This window comes from Echinops telfairi, unplaced genomic scaffold, assembly GCF_000313985.2.
Source record: "Echinops telfairi isolate 266 unplaced genomic scaffold, ASM31398v2 ScPeMD7_7469;HRSCAF=8507_0, whole genome shotgun sequence".
Classification (NCBI taxonomy): Eukaryota; Metazoa; Chordata; class Mammalia; order Afrosoricida; family Tenrecidae; genus Echinops; species Echinops telfairi.
In genome coordinates, this window is record NW_022111372.1 from 25,363,913 (window position 1) to 25,380,845 (window position 16,933).

Genomic DNA, 16,933 nt, shown 5'->3' on the forward strand with positions numbered 1-16,933 from the left:
GCTCATGATACGCCCTTCACCCCCAGCATAATGACTCCATCCTCCCTGGCTGTGTGGACCTCCTCCTGTGACCGCTGCTGCTCAGAATAAAGAACATCTGCTCTGAATTCCTGTAGGCTCCACTGGTAGTGGCTCCACTGGAGCTCCTTGGGCCCGTTGTTTAGTTCTTGGTATTTCTCATTTCCAGGTCTCATCTTTCCCAAGGTTGTGAGTGTCCTTGAGGACAGGAGTCCTATCTTGCTTACTCTTGGTCTCTTGAACTTCATAGGAGCTTAATAAATATTTATGGACCAACTTACTGTACATGTTGGCTCTCCTTAGACCAGAAACAAGGTCTGTTTATTTGCTTTGCTCAGTAGCCAGCTGGCTGCGGGAGTTGATTTGGTTTTCAAAATGACCCTTCTCCTTGGGAAAGGAAGTTGCATGGCTGGGGCTGTGGAGAGCGGTGGCATGCGCATTTTACCCTGAACATATCTGTCTCCTTTGAAATCTTCACACCGAGCACGTGTGTCAGAGCATCATCTATTTCTTCAAATCCTCCTGTTTTATGACTCACAGTGGAGGGGAGGGGAGACCTCCCTCCCCCTCCTAAGATGTCCCCAGACTCCTCTCCAGCTTGTCACACTCGAGTGCTTCCAAAAGAGGGCTGTGGTTCTGTCCACTCCGGCAGTGTGTCTCACGGCACAGCTTAGCAGGAATGGCACGTAGCCGGGAAATGTGTGTGGGTTGTAATAGGGGATCATTTTTAACTTCCTGGCGTCATTTGCGATATTATTTCAGCTGCAATCAGCTAGGGGAGAATTTTAGTTCGTTCTAAGAATCCCTTCAGCACATTGAGAGACCATTTGCCGTATTTGATCTTCTTGTTTTTCCCAAGGGAAGCCAGCGCACTGTTTGTCCTGGTCCCCAAAGGAGGAAAAGACCACAGCCATCCACCCTCAAAGAAAACGCTTTCATTTCCAATGTGCTCCTCGTTTGCCCCACTCTGAATAATGACTTTTTTTTATTGCTCTTGTTTTTCTAAATATTAAAGTTTCAAAGGTAGGAGACTTTGGAGTTCAAAGCGCCTAGTCCCAGCCTCTACTGATCCTGCACAGCACCCCTTGGGTCAGGTGGGTGGCTACCGAGACGACTCAGCCAACATCACTGGGGCGTACTGCAGACGTGAACTCCCTGCAACGTTTTGGCGTGCATTGTGTTCTGGGTCCTGATGAGCCCCCTCGGGCCCTCCCCCATCTAAGCAGGCTGGCTAGTGAACTGCACAGGGAGAATTCACTGGGGAAGGCAGCCTGGACTCCCACAACACCCTAGATCTGGGGTTCATTTCTGACTGGCCGGCTGACCCACAGGCTGGAGCTGCCTCAGCGTCGGAGGCCTGGGCGCCTGCCTATGGACGTGCAGTCCACCCTCCACTGGCCCTGGGCTTCTAGAACTCTTGGACCAGGAGCTCGAAGCTGTCCTGGACCTTCAGCTGCTGTTCAGGCTCTGCGCTTGTTCATGAAAACGTGAAGATGTAGAAGGACTGTTGAGATCCAAAGAAAGCCAGTTCCTGCCATCTATCCTTACCAGTCCTCCATCAGTTGTGACTTTAAGGGTCTCTTGGCCACTCCCACCTCCGTGCTGTGCAGGGGGTCTCTTGTCTGCTGGTCCGTTTCTAGGAATGTCAGCCTTTCCCGGTGGAGACGCTGTTGGTCTGTGGGGTGTGTGACCCTCGGTCCTGTGTCATGTGGGACATTTAGCAGCCTCGGGCCAGCCTTCTAAGTTCTATTGTCACTTCCGATCATGATGACAACCAGAAATGCCCTTGAGGGGAGGGGGCGGGTGGTACAGCTTTCAACCCGGTGGTGGGAGGGGGGAGACAGAGCCATTCGCAGTCTGAGGTAGTACACTCTTGGCCATCCAGGTGATTCCAACTCCCAGGGTGCCTGACTCTGTGCACCATCATGGGGACAGACAGTCTCATCTTTCTCCTGCAGGGGCGCTGAGGGGTTTGAACCTCTGACCTTGTGGTTTGCAAGCAGCCCAATGCCTAACCCATAGCACCACCAGAGTTCCTTGGAGGCATGGAGGTACCACCGCTGGGAACCCTGGTGGCCGAGTGGGCTGCTAACTGTAAGGTCAGCAGTTTGAAACCACCAACCAGTCCGCAATAGAAAGATGAGGCTTTCTACTCCCATAAAGAATGACAGTGTCGGAAGCCCACAGGGGTAGTTCTACCTTGTCCTATAGGGTCGCTGTGAGTCAACATCGACTGGATGGCAGTGAGCTTGGGTTTTTCAGTATCATTGCTATCTGGCATAGAAAGAAGTTCTACTCTTAGCCTGGGGGGGAGCAGGACCACCCCAAATGTCGGGGGCAGTACTACTCTTATCCTGGAGGGTGCTACTCTCAGCCTAAGGAGGATGCACTACCTCTTTAAGGCTGAAAGGGCAGCACTATGCTCACCCTGGGGAGACCCTACCATCCTTAGCTGAGGCCCACCTGGCCCAGGAGTCTTAGCTGTGAACTTTGAAGGGCACCCGCCCCTCTTCTTTGGTCTTGACTCCCTGGTGCCCAGCATAGCGAGTCCCAGCTTGTGGTGGCACCTTGGTAAATACATTGTCGAATAAACAGGCAGGTCCAGGACTAGGGTTAAAGAAGGCCTGTGAACGTGACACAATTGTGTGCAAAATCTATGCGGTGTGCCGTGTGTCCACGTGTATCCATCAGATTTGCCAACGCCTGCAGACCTCAGGAAATGGTCCTTGGGAGGATTGCCTTGTGGCTGTACCCCTGTGCGCTCAGCACCCGGCAGAGGTGTGTTTTGGAATGACGACCGGCTCGCGATGTCCTAATCCCTGTGCAGAAAGGACTCTGTGTCCACCAGCATGCATTCCAGGCTCTAGAACAGTGGTTCTCAACCTGTGGGTCGCAAACCCTTTGGGGATTGAATGACCCTTTCACAGGGGTCGCCCGAATCATAACAGTAGCAAAATGACAGTGATGAAGTAGCAACGAAAATCATTTTATGGTGGGGGGTCACCACCACAGGAGGAACTGTATGAAGGGTCGAGGCATTAGGAAGGTTGAGAACCGCTGCTCTAGAATGTAATGGCCGCCTTTAACCAGGAACGGTCTCAGTCCTGGGCCCATGAGTTTGTTCACAGGAATGCTGCTTTCCTCCCAAACGCAAGTGCTCCTGGGCGCTTTCCCAGGTCATGGGAATTGGTGGCCTCACTCGGTTTGCCATTACGTGAGCCTGAGATCACAACAGCGGGCCGCACTGTGGGAGTGAGTGAGCCAGCCTGCCGTACTCCCTGCCTCAGCGCCCAACGGTGATGCAGCCGTTTGAAGAAAAGATGACCGGTGCCCGGGCCAGGAAGGACAGCTGGGCCACACACACTATTGGGGGGACAACAGCTGATGATCCAGACCCATTTGTAGATGCGTGTGAAGGCGCACACTCACTGGTGGATCCTCCTGGGACCAGGCCTAGACCGCGGCCAGTAGCTCTGAGCAAGATCAAAGTAGACACCGCCCGGGGGCCTCCCTAATATGCCCTGCTCGTGTAGCGATCTTCCTGCGGCTGGAGGCCTGCTCCACGGGGAGAACAGCTTTCCGAAGGGCATGTAGCCAGGGAGGCACCGGGCTCTCCAGCCACCCTCATGCAGTGGAGCCACTGCTGAGAAGTTTGCTGTCATTTGCTGCACAGCCCCTCCGTGTCACAAATGGCTCAGGACGCACCTACTAGCCAAAATGTTGGCCGTTCAAGCCCACCCATAGGTGCCTCAGAAGACAGGCCTGGCAATCTGCTTCTGAGAGGCCGCCGCCTTGGCCACCCTCTGGAGGGGTTCTACTCTGCACACGGGAGGTCACCGTGTGTCGGAACAACTCCACCGTAACTGGTACAAACGACCAGGACTGTTCTACTTGCAGAAGTCTCCTGGGTCAGTCATAAGGCAAAGCCCCGATAACCCGTAGCAAGCTTCTCACACGTCACTGCTGTTGTGAGCTGCGATCAAGTCCTCCGTCCCTACCCCAACTGTCGGTGACTCCAGACACGACAGAATGAGATGCTGCCCACCCTGTGCCATCCCCAAGAACAGCTGCAGATCAGACTTTGTGATCCATGTGATTTTCTCTGGCGGTTTTTTTGGGAGAGGATTGCCAGACCTTTCTTCCTAGTCTGTCTTAGCTGGAAGTTCCTCTGAAACCTGTCCAGCAGCACAGGAACATGAAAGCCTCCACCAACAGACAACGTGTGATTTCATGTGAGGTGCATTGACTGGGAATCTAACTCAGGAAGGCAGTACTACTGAGCCGCTTATACTACTGTCCCCTTCTCCAACATCCTCTTACTCACTGTCAGTGTCTATTCGTACTCATAGAAGCCCTCGTAGGGCAGGGTAGAACTGCCACTGTGGGCCACCCAAGACTGTTTACAGGAATAGAAAGCCTCATCTTTCTCCTTCGGAGCATTTGGTGGTTTCGAACTGCTGATCTCATGGTTAGTAGCCCAACTCATAGCCCACTACATCACCCAGGGTTCCTTTCAATGTTAGTGTGCTTATAAATCATTGGGAGAGCTTGTTAAACTACACACTCAGTGGCTTCAACTCTTGATAACCTATTTGGCAGGAGCCTGAGAATTTGCATTTCTCACAACCTCCCAGGTGATGCTGATGCTGTTGGCTCAGAGACACCATTTGAGACCAGCTGGCCACAGCAGGGATTTTCACACTGTGCTCTCTGAAGTGCCCTACTTCTCCCAGATTGGGAGAAGTAGGGGTGAGAAAAGCAAATATATGGAACTAACCTGTGCTGACATCAGGGCAATGAATCTATGTACCAATCTGGCTTCTGTGATTACACCAAAGCCCAGATGAGAAGAAGTGGGGAGACTATTAGCTTGAAAGAGCTGTACAGGCCTCTGTGTGGGGTGCTCCCAGAGCCTCCACCCTCATTCACCCTCAGTGTGCCTGGGGAGCCTCTGCCCACAGCCCAGAAGAGCATTCAAAATAAACGAAAGAGCAAAGAACAAGAGAAGCAAGCAATGCAATGGACGAGCAGCACCTCCCATGCCGGTAACATCTCAGGTCAATGTGCCTGGGGTGGCCAAGGATCCAGTACCTGTAGCCAAGGATCTGGTTCTATGCCAGGCAGCCTAAAGGTGGAGAATGTTCCCTGTCTACCCCTACTCTTGAGTTTCTTATTCATGGGGATGGGGCAGTGGGCTTTGGCCAGGAGAGCTTTCTCCATCTGCCTGGTCCCCATGCCCACCAGGAACCACAGCCCAGCCATCTCATTCTATAAAAATCAACCTCAGTACATTCTCATGGAATCCAGAGTCTCTGGATCCCCCAAACCATTGCCCTGAGATAATATTTAAACCTTAAATCAAAAATGTATCCCCTGAAGTCTTCTTAAAAGCAGACAGTCGTTTTGGTTAGCAATCGTGAAGAACATCTGCAGGGAGCATGGCGCTCCATGGAAGAACTCCCTGTGTGGCAATCGGCTTGACAGCAAACACTCAGGTCAGCGAGGCTGTGAGTTTGTGCTACTAGGGGAGGAACACCGCAAGAAGGAACAACTTGCAGAATGTCGTGAAGGCCTCTGAGCTTTGTCTGTTGTGCAGATTTGGTACCTTGGGAGTGGGGTACTGGAGAAACAAATCATAAGATACAGAGTAGATGTTTGTTTGACCTCTCCCTCCTGGAAGTTTTCCTTCTTTGTCTAGCCAGAGGTCAGATAAAGTCACATTATTTATTTGGTTGCTTTTCTGGGGAAAATATGGGAAGTAGGAAAATAGAAAGTTTGTAAGTCCACTTGCTTCAGTCATTAAAATTTGATCTTTAAATGGGTTTAGGCCATATCTGTAAAACTTTGAAAATATATGTCCCACCCAGTGCTTTGGAATACTAAGGAACCAGTAGTCTTTGTCAGTAGCTGGAAAAAATCTGGAACCATGAAGAAAACTCCTCTCTGGGTCTGAATGTTAAAGGGAGCCTGTGAGCAGGCTGAAATGCTTGGTAGGTGACCACCTTGATCTACTTGTTGAGTGGAAGTTGGAGAAATGCAGCAATAAAGAGACAGGTTGAGTTTGGCCACTGACACCTGTGGACTTGGTTTACAGGGGAAAAAGGAGAAGACGAGAGCGGGTTGACTGGTCTAAGGTTCATGACCTAGCCTGAGGGGCTAGGCTTGAGTTGGTGAGAGCCCATGGCCTAAGGAAAGGCGACCAATGGGCACCCTGTGGAAGCTGAGTGAGGCAGCCCACATTGAGTTGATGACCAGAACCCGACCAGCTGGAGACTTTTGAGCCTGTGAACTGGTGCATATTGTTGCTGACTTTATGGATGGCCTGTCCGGATTTGACTTTGCTTATGGATGCAGACTTCACAAGGTTCCAACTGGAATGAAGACTTCGTGTCAAAAAACATGACTGTCTTCTCAGAGAACTGGGTTGATATAAGTGGGCAGTATATAAACTGGATACCCAAATTTGGGGGAGATAAAGGCATGAAGTAGTTGGCTTACAAACTTTCACAGGTAGGGGAAAAAAATTCACAGGATTATAGGGTTAAGGTATAGGTGTTAATTCCAATTGTGAAGTTAAGAATTATATACAGGTGCCAGGTTGGCAAGGGGTGGATTGAGTTAGTTAATTGTGCCAGCCTGGCCCATAATCACATGTGGGGCTACTTGAAAGGCGGAGGGATAAATGGGTGGTGAAGCCTTGCCTTTCTAGTTCTCGGGTCTCTTGTTTTGTGATGGTCGCACTGCTTCAGCTTGCAAGATTGACTTCCTACAAGACATCCCCAAGGAGAAGCCACATGGACCTATCCCGATGCAGCCCTGAGTGCTGGGGCAGTCGTGTGGAGACCCCTGCAAATCTGTTGTGCAGATTTCCAACAGTGACACCCTCAAACCAAACACATTCCAACTCACAGTGACCGGATAGGACAAAGGAGAATTGTCTCATAAGACTCTTTACAGAAGCCGACCCGCTATATCTTGTCGCTCAGCTGGTCTGTTTGAACCACCGGCTGTTTGGGTGGCAGCTGAACTCCTAACCTCTGCGCGATCAGGAATCCCCCATCAGCAGCTTAACAGAAGCCAATACGTGATTCAAAAAAGAAAATCAAGCTCTGGATGACCAATAAGAGTGGGCTGGAACCCGGTCTCTGTATTCAGACTCGCTGGGTTCAACTTGGCTTCAGCACTGCCTCCCTGAGAGAACTTGGGTGAGCCTTGAGGTCTCAGTTTGCTTGCCTGTAAAACGGGCACGACTGTCGCATGCATCCATGTGAGCATTCATTGGGCGTCCTGGCTGGCCTGGGAGGAGTTCTCAGGAAACGGGGGCCATTGTTAGTAAGTCTTCTCTTTGGACATCGCTTTCCTGCTTGTGGTGGTGCAGGCGCGGACCATCCAGCTGGAGAGAGGCCACAGGGCCCGAAGCCACGAGACCTGGGGGGTGGTCAGTGTGAATCTGTAGGAGCCCCCGCCCCCAACTTGGATTACATTGTCCCCGATGGTTACTTTTTCCAGGGTGTTCAGACCTACATCTCTTGGATATATTGGCCCCCACGGAAAGAAAGCGACAAGGATACATCCACGAACTCATCGTCACGGAGGAGAACTACGTCAACGACCTGCAGCTGGTCACAGAGGTAAAGGCAGCTGTGGGGGACACTGGGGTGCACTGACGGGCGGTGGGGGTCATTTGCAATGGAGTCCCATGTCTTATTCCGAGTCGGAGAAACTCCCTGGTGCGGGGAAGCATCCGGATGCTAAATTACATGGAAGAATTTTACACAGGAGAAGATGGGGTCAGCTCTCCTCCTGGGTCAACTCGGAAGGAGCCCCCCAGAGAGGCCAGGGTCATTCGGGTCAATGGGTGAGAGCCTCCGAGGGGTGTCATGAGAAACGTGTGGGATGGGGCACTGGGAACCCAGGTTCTAGTCGGAAAAGTGCTACACAGCCTGAAAATGGCAGTCATCCCACTGAAGTCTCACGTTCCCAGGACCACACTCCTAGGGAAACATCTAGAACGATGCTGAGAATCATGGCCTATTGCATCCCAGGGGCCCCATGACTCCTAACCTGGGGGATGCCTTATCCAGCCGGTCCTCTCAGGTAGCTGTTGAGGGGTCTCAGCCACCCTCCACAGGACAGGCAGAGGCAGGGCTGGGCATCCCTGCTCTCCAAGAACTCCACTGGCCTCCTTGTAAAACCATTTGCAGACCTCTTAGGGTCCCACCGAGGAAGAGGAGGGGCCAGCTTTGTCAGAGTTCTTGCAGGAACAGGGAGGGAGCTGGCAGCTTGTAAGATCCCCCCAGCAATGTCGGGATGCCGTGGTCTCTCCCATTGCTCCGAACCGATCGAGGTGTGCACGCGCGTTTGAGTTTAAGCTAACTGTTTGCTTTCTGAACTGCTTCGTTTTCTGCGTCTGTAGATCTTTCAGAAACCCCTGATGGAATCTGAGCTGCTGACAGAAAAAGAGGTTGCTATGATTTTTGTTAACTGGAAGGAGCTGATTATGTGTAATATCAAACTACTGAAGTAAGCCTCTCTCCTCTAATTACCAGCCAAGCTTTGCCTCCGCTTACACATTAGCATCCTTGTGTGGTCCTTGTGCCGCCCCTCCCTACGCCTGCGCATGCTCCCTGTGTGTCTTTCCGCATCTTTCGCTGCTGTCTGTTCAGTAGTGCCATCGCCCTTTACCGCCCGGATGCTCTTCTGAAACAGGCCCCAAATGCTGGCTGTGCAGGTGCCTGCTCCCGGTGTGGTTCTGGGGTGCCCACAGCTGGGCCTGGCCTGGCTCTGTGCACACCACTTTCTCCAGAGTGGGCGTTGGCCCCAGGAAATGGAAAACAGCGGTGGGACCTTAACGCCCAGAGTCAGCTGCAGTTATTACAGGATAGCTCCCCGGGGATCAGGCTCGGGGCACTTTTATTTCCGTGTTGGTTCATGTTGACAGCTGCAGGGTCAGGCACTGGGTCAGGCACGGAGAACTGGGTTTGGTTCTCAAGCCTGCCGTTCACTCCTGGGCCTCCTGAGCCTCACTTTCCCCATCTGAAAAATGAGGGCCTTGGGTTATCACAGTGGACCCTTCAAATTCACACGAGGGGGTACCCCCAAAAAGCTGGGAAAAAGATCCACTGGTGAGCATAGAGAAATTCACTGAGTTAGTGCATCCAGTGGCATCTCCAGGGAAGGTTCTCTCTGGTCACAGTGAATTTTTTTGGTAAAAGCAGTTTTGCTCAAACCTGTTTTTTTATGATGGCCTATTTAAAGAACAGCATGTGGCTGTGAAATTTTGTTTCCTGCTTGGGAAAAACATGGCAGAAACTGTTGTGAAGTTGAACACAGCTTACAAGGACAGGGCTATGGGGAAAACTGAAGTGTAGGCGTAGTTTTCTCATTTCAAAAAAGGTGACATGTCAACCAATGACAAACCTCATTCTGGACGTTCATCAACTTCTCCAAGGGATGAAAATGGCGACAAAATTCGTGTGCTTGTGCTCGAAGACTGACGTCGGACCATTGAAGAGATGGGGACGTTACTCAGTTCACCAAATATTAACAAAAGATTTGCAAATCAGAAGAGCCGCTGCAAAATTTGTGCCTGGGGTTCTGGCTGATCAAGAAAATGAACATTGAGTGGAAACATGCCGTACTTTGAAAGAACAACTCTGAAGTGTCCTAGAGTTTTTTGTCCAAGATCATTACTGGTGACAAGACATGGTGCCATTCTTATGACCCCAAAAGCAAACATCAATCAAGCCAGTGGAAGACAGTCCTCACCTCTTCACTCCCAAAATGTGTTAAGTGTAATGGAGAGTACTTTGAAAGTGATACTGTTGTTTTGTAAAAAAAATTAAATTCATAGTTTAGGGGGGATTCCGATTTGGGGGGGCACCCCCTTGTAAATACAAACACACACATATGCACATATATATAGGTATGTACTCTTATGTACAAGATGTCCCCAAGTTACTAAGGCCTGGCTTATGTACATGTAATTCAAGGCACATAAAATGGTTTGTAATAACAAATGGGTGTTACTTTCAAAATCCATCAAAATATTACTATTATTATTATTCCTACTAATGTTTTATTATCTTAAAGATGTTTTAGTGTATCTGAAAGTGTTTCCTTAATGTTGTTTATGCATAGTAAGGAACCCCCTCCAAAGAAAAATAATCACATTCACAGACAGACACCTGCTACCAGTGCGTCACTTCTGACTCGCAGTGAGCCTGTGTAGGGTTTCTGTAGAGGCTGTAAGCCTTCAGGGAGCAGACAGGGTCTCCTGGTGGCTGGCAGACCTTGTGGTTAGCAGAGAGACTCTTAACCATCAGCGCTATCAGGGGTCCAGTAGAAAGGTATGCTAACCATATGCTAAGCAAACATCTGTCCAATTGACATTAGATACAAACTCTTCCTAACTGTTTCAAGAGAAAGACTTGGGGATTACACTGTGTGTGTGTGTGTGTGTGTGTGTGTGTGTGTGTGTGTGTGTGTGTGTTGAGAGCACCCTGGTGGTGCAGTGGTTCAGGACTCAGATGCTAACCAAAAGGTTGGCAGTTTGAACCACTAAGCTGCTCTACAAGGGAAAGATGAGGCTGTCTACCTCTGCATAGTTCAGCCTGGGAAACCCTGTTTTGTCAGGGTTGCTGCGAGGCAAGAAGTTTGGTTTTTTTGGTGTGTACATAGAAGGGGCTTCAGAAAGTTCATGTAAAAATTCCATTATTTTAAAATTCCATTTTCCGTGAACTTTTAAAGCCCCTGATATATATGTCCAAACACTGTATTTGTGTGTGTGTGTGTATAGAGTGTATATATTCTCATGTACACATTTGAGAATATCCACTAGACCTTCATTATAGTATCACTTGCTAGCACACTCTCTACAGGACATAGATACAGGACTCTCTACAAGACATAGATGCACGTTGTACTGTAGAATACAAAAAGAGCCCTGCTGGTGTAATGGGTTATAAACTGGGCTGCTGACTGCAAGGTCCACAGTTTGAAGCCACCATGCCCCCCAAGGGGAAGATGAGACTTTCTACAGCTGTAAATGTTTACAGCTTTGGCGACCCACAGGCGCAGTTCTCCCCTGTCCCGTAGGGCCACTACAAATCTTTTATTATTATTATTAAATACTTTTATTGGGGGCTCTCATACCTCCCATCACAATCCACACATTCATCCATGTGTCAAGCACATCGTTTTCAAAGCATTTTCTTTCTACTTGAGTCCTTGATATCAGATCCTCATTTCCCCCTCCCTCCCCCGCCCACCCTCTCTCATGAACCCTTGATGAGTTGTAGGTTGTTTTTTTCAAATCTTACATTGTCCTCTGTCGCCTTTCACCTACTTGTCTGTTGTTCACCCCCCTGGGAGGGGGTTATATGTTGATCCTTGTGATCAATTCCCCCTCTCTGCTCCCACCTTCCCCTTATCCTCCTGGTATCTTTATTGGCATTGTTGGCCCTGGACTACCAATCTTTAAGAGGAGCCCAGCTGAGGGTCTACACCAGTGGTTCTCAACCTGTGGGTCACGACCCCTTTGAGGGTCAAACGGCCCTTTCACAGGGGTCGCCTGATTCATAACGGTAGCAAAATGACAGTTATGAAGTAGCAATGACAATAATGATATGGTTGGGGGTGGGGTCACCACCACATGAGGAACTGTCTGAGAGGGTTGCAGCATGAGGAAGGTTGAGAACCCCTGCCCTAGAGAGAGCAGTTCTGTGACCATCTTCCAGGAGGGTGCTATGAAAAGTGTCGAGGCATCCGGCTCTCGAACGCCCCTCTTAAAGTGGTCTACTGGCTGTGTGACTTTTCTCCCCTGGGCCTGTGTGCCCTGCTCTGCCCATTGGGCATGAGAATAGTGCCTATCACGTAGGCTCGGCTTCGTCTTACACACTTTGGACAGTTGTCAGGAGAGACCAGTCCCGGGAGAAGGACTTCACGTTCGGTAACGCCGAGGGGCAGCACGGAGGAAGAAGGCCAGCAGGAGATGGATTGCCACAGTGGCTGCAACAGTGAGTGGGCGCACACCTAGGGTCCGTTGTGAGGATGGCTCAGGACCGGCCGTCGTCTCTTTCTGTTGCCTTGGGTCGAAACTGACTTGGTGGCATCTAACAATTACAACAACACACAGGCTTGTTACGGGACCAAGCTTTAAATGAGTGTCTGGTACAAAGTCCGTGCTTGGCGTGGACCCAGTCACCTGGGTAGTGGGAGCTAAACCCCCCACCCCCACCCCCTGGCCTGGGAGGAGCTGCCCTGCTCCCTAGGGAAAGAACAGTAAGTTGCCCTAATCTTACAGAACTTAAAATATTAGAAGTACTAATTTGTTGAAAACACATCTACAGTCAAAATCCCCCGGGGGACTGTCTTTGGTGGGTGGGAATTGTGTTTGGGGCTCTGAAGTGCCTCACGCCTACTTGTAGGACTGGGCCTCCCACCCCTTTTAGGACTAGCCTGAGGGCCCCTATAAAGGAGGGCCCACCTCAGCTCCTCTTACAGCTCATTCTCTCATAGTCAATCTTCCTTCCTCCTCCTGAGCAGGGACGAGAAACCCCTTTATGAGCCCTGTCGGCACCACATGATTCAGCTCGGAGAGGCCGAGTGACTTGCCTGAAGTTGCACAGTGGCGGAGGCAGTGCCCTGGGCCACTCTGTGGTTAATGCCTAGCGCCCTGGTTCTACCAAGCCGTGCTCCTGATGGAAAGAGCAGGGCACTCGGAGTCAGGCATCCCAAGCGTTAGTCCAGGTTCTAGTACTTTCTAACGTGTGGCCTTGGGCAGATAACCTTCAGACCCTTGGATTTAAAACCGCAAATCCAACTCACTGCCCTACTGTTGATTCCGACTCAGAGTGACCCTGTAGGACCGCCAGGGTTCAAGACCTGCCCCTGCCATTCCTTAGCTGCATGACTTTGCTAAGGTCCCTCAATTTCTACGGGCCTTCGTTTCCTCAACAGCCAGTGGGGCCAGCAAATGGCTCAGATGTGTAAAGCATGTTTAAAGCAGTAATGAGTTCTATGGTAACTGTCCCCTGGGTCTGCAGACCTCATAGTGCTGTGACCGCTCACTCATTCAGCCAACACTGAGTGCTCTTTGAACGTTCATTCTCGGATTATTGGCTTTTTAGAACTTTCTAGGAGGTCTAAGGGCAGGGGATTCTCAGGACCATGGTTATAATAAGCGAGTCACGTGAACCCTGGGCGTGCTGGCAGTTCTGTTCAAACCCTGATCTCATGCCCCGTGCTCCAGAGTCTTGCCTGGCCTGCAGTTCAGTAGAACATTCCAGAAAGAGGCACATGCCACAGCCGATTGCCAGCAGTCAACGCTGTCTCACGGCGATCCTGTGTATGTGTCAGAGCAGAACTGTGCCCCGCGGGGGTTTCAACGATGGCGTTTTCGGAACTAGATCACCAGGCTTTTCTTTTCCGGTACTTTCGGTGGACTCCAGCCTCCAGCCTTTTGGTCAGCAGCTACCTGCACCACCCGGGGGCTCGGATCCCGTTGTAGAGTCCAGGCCTGCCTCCTGGTTCAGCAATGGAGATGGCAGGTGCAGGCCTTAGGAACTGGTTTATGTTCTCAAGACAAGAGGGCCTGCTCGAGACCTTGAGTATTGGGGATAGTCACACACACGCGCACACACAGCCCTCCAATGTGAGTGTGGCCAGTGCACTGCCACTTCCCGATTTCATCGTTCCCTGCAGACCAAACCCCCTCTTCCTGACGGGCACCTCTCCTCTCAAGGACAGCCGCTTGAGGTGGCATCCCTGCCTGCTCCACACTCTTTACTGCCCCTCACCATGTCCAGCCGCAGTGGCTTGCCCACTCCGAGGGAGTTTCCTTCCTCCAAAAATGTGGGGGGGCAAGAACTCTGAAAAATGAAAGGCCTAATGCTAACATCACAGACTAGACTGCCCTCCCCAAGCCCCTGGGTGGAGAGAGCAGTTAACTTGCTTGACTACTAAGCCAAAGGTCAGCAGTATGAGTCCACCCAGCGGCTCTGCATAAAAAGAGACCTGACAATCTACTTTAAAACAACAACAACAACAACAACAAAAATCAGCCATGAGAACCCCATGGAGCCCCTTTCTCCTCTGACACATGTGGGGTCAAGGCTTGACTCAGAGGGAACGGCTACTCCCAGGATGTCTTCCACACGACGCCACCCAACCAAAGGGAGGCACGGTGGCATGCTCCAGTCTCAGAACACACACACGGACAGTGAGTCGGTGCAAACGCATATGGACCCCATGGGACAGGCGAGAACTGGCCCGTGAGTCTCCAGGACTGCAACTCTTGATGCGAGTAGAAAGCCCATCTTTCTCCTGCGGGGCGGTTGCTGGTTTTGAACTGCGGACCTTTCTATGAGCAGCCCAATCCGTAAGCACGGCACTTCCAGCGCTCCCCTTCCCAGCCTTCTGTTGAAGTTATGTCCTGTTCCATCTGCCCTAGAGACGTTTCTGAAGTGCGTTTTGTGGTCACGAGGCTAGGAAGGACGCACTCCAGTCCTCCGGTGCTGGGGTTCCACCCTCACAGTACGTTGTCATTTCAAGCTTTTCCTTGGAAGTTCGGCAAAGGTTTACAGAGCAGGCCATAACTGTACATTAAGCATTTCATACACATTCTAATTCAATTTACACTGCGGTCCTTGCTGTAGTGCAAGGAGCTGCCCTCCTTCCAGGTGGTGGTGTTAAAAATGGACATATCAGAGCTTGGAATGTGGGGTGCAAAGTCCTTGTTGTCATGACCCACATATTTGAACTGCAGATAAACCCCAGATAAATATGTCCCAGACTCACCATTGACTTTTCTCGACTTCCAGAATACAGACAACTTGTTTCACTAGCTCGTCATCATAACTGACAGTAGCTCAAGAATACAAGCAAACTCGCTGCCATCAAGTCGATTCTAGCTCAGTCATGGTGACTGCGCGACAGGACAGAACTGCCTCTGTGGACTTCCAAGGCTGTAAATCTTTACGAGAACCAAAAGCCTCATTTCGCTCCCACCGAGTGGCTGGTGGGTTCAAACTGCTGGCCTTGTAGTCAGTAGCCCTTTCCTTGCATAATTCACTACGCTACCAGGGCTCCTGTATGTATAATAGACTTCTCTTTTTAGAACTCCCAAGAGTCCTCTTAATTCAGTTTACTTCAGATGGATAGTAAAGGACATAGCTCAACTAATCATTTATCCTTGGCTTTAGTTTATCCTTAGACACTATTGTGTACACACAGTGTCTTAAGTTGGGCTCTTAAAACCAGTAAAATGTACATGTGAGTTAGTCTGGGTTGACTAGAGAAACAAATCCAGGGACAATCACATGTGTAAGAGAGAAATTTATATCAAAAAGCAATTGTACATTAAGAACACAGCCCAGTCCAGATCAAGCCCATAAGTCCGATATTACCCATATGTCGATACTAGTCCATAAATTCCTCTTTAGACTCATGCAGCCATGCATTGACGCCAAATACAGGAATAGCACAGGCCAGGGGGTAGAAAGCTTTGTGGATCCAGTGGTGGTGAAAGCATTTAGCGCTGGTGTGAGTCTCCATGTGGCTCCTCCAGCTCCAGGACTTTGGCTTTATCAGTGTAGCTCCATGTGGCATGTCAACCGGAATGTCTCACAGGGAGTGAGTGTATCTGGCCTCCAGTGAGCTATTTATCTCCTTCCTGCCTCCATATGAGGTCATTAAGCTGCAACCTGATTGACAGGCTAGATTCCACCCCTTCGCTAGTTGACAGGAGATGACGTAACTGCCACAACATGTAAATATATTGAGATGCCTTTCAAGGAAATGGCATGCATAGTGAAGCAGGCTAGCAAGTCTCAAAACCATGGGTCAGGCATCAACTTTTCCTGACTCAAGTAGTTGTGGAGACTCACAAACTCCAAATTGGAAGGACAGATGGTGTGCTGCAGGCTCGTGGGGCTGTGGGAGCTGGCAAATCCCCCCAAATCTGCAGGTCAGAGAGCAGGCTTCTGGCTCATGACTCGAGAATGGAAGGTGAGAGGAGAAGAGTCAGCCAGATGCAAGATGCCAGAGGCTTTCCATCCATGCACACTGCAGGCAGGCCACACCCCCAAGGGAATGCCCCTTTTAACAGACTGGCTGCTCACAGCCGGGCCCAGAAGGGAGGGTGGTTGCATACTATATGCCAAGTCACTGAGAATCATGACCTAGCTGCATGGACACGTAACGGAACCATCACCGATACGAGGGCTTCCCTCGTGTCTGGAAATGACCCTGCTTGATCCCTGGAAACAGCTACATTCTGTGGGTGGCAGTTGTCCCAGAAAGCTTGAGATTTCCACCACAGAATCTGTAAAGGGAATCACTGACACAGGAAATCGGAGTTATTCGAGAAAGCATTCCATAGTTCTCCATAAGGTAAAATAAACTGGTTGTGTGTGTGTGTGTGTGTGTGTGTGTGTGTGTGGACTTGATTGGCAAGGTTTGTTTAGAAGTAACGTCTATTCCAAGAGCCAGCACACAGCCCACCTGTCTAAGAAAATTGCCCCAGCTACCTTTCTCTAGCCGGAGACTTGTTTCCTTTCCCCTCCCTTGTCTTCCACATAGACCCTGGCGGGCCCTCGGGTTTGCCCTCCCTCTCATTCCATTTCTGGGCAACCTAGAAAGTGTGCCCTGCTGTGTGGAGGCAGAGAGGGCAGAGGGCCGACTTCTGTTTCCCCGGTGCAGAGCGCTGAGGGTTCGCAAGAAGATGTCTGGGGAGAAAATGCCCGTGAAGATGATCGGGGACATCCTGACCGCCCAGCTGCCCCACATGCAGCCATATATCCGCTTCTGCAGCTGTCAGCTCAACGGGGCAGCCCTGATCCAGCAGAAGACGGACGAGGCCCCGGACTTCAAGGAATTTGTCAAAGTAAGGAGGTGGAGCTGTACCTGGGCATCT

The 16,933-nt window shown here is 50.5% G+C and overlaps 1 protein-coding gene across 6 annotated transcripts in view; it reads left to right on the forward strand.

Annotated features, from left to right (window-relative positions):
* Positions 1–16,933, forward strand: part of ITSN1 (intersectin 1) — a 237,667-nt gene that overhangs the window by 188,651 nt on the left and 32,083 nt on the right. For 5 of the 6 annotated variants that reach the window (XM_045284834.1, XM_004696955.4, XM_045284836.1 and 2 more), the window contains 3 exons: positions 7,528–7,649; positions 8,435–8,541; positions 16,720–16,903. In XM_045284834.1, the coding sequence (XP_045140769.1) occupies positions 7,528–7,649; positions 8,435–8,541; positions 16,720–16,903 (413 nt within the window). The remainder of the gene's footprint in view (positions 1–7,527; positions 7,650–8,434; positions 8,542–16,719; positions 16,904–16,933) is intronic. The other variant, XM_045284837.1, reaches the window with a different exon arrangement.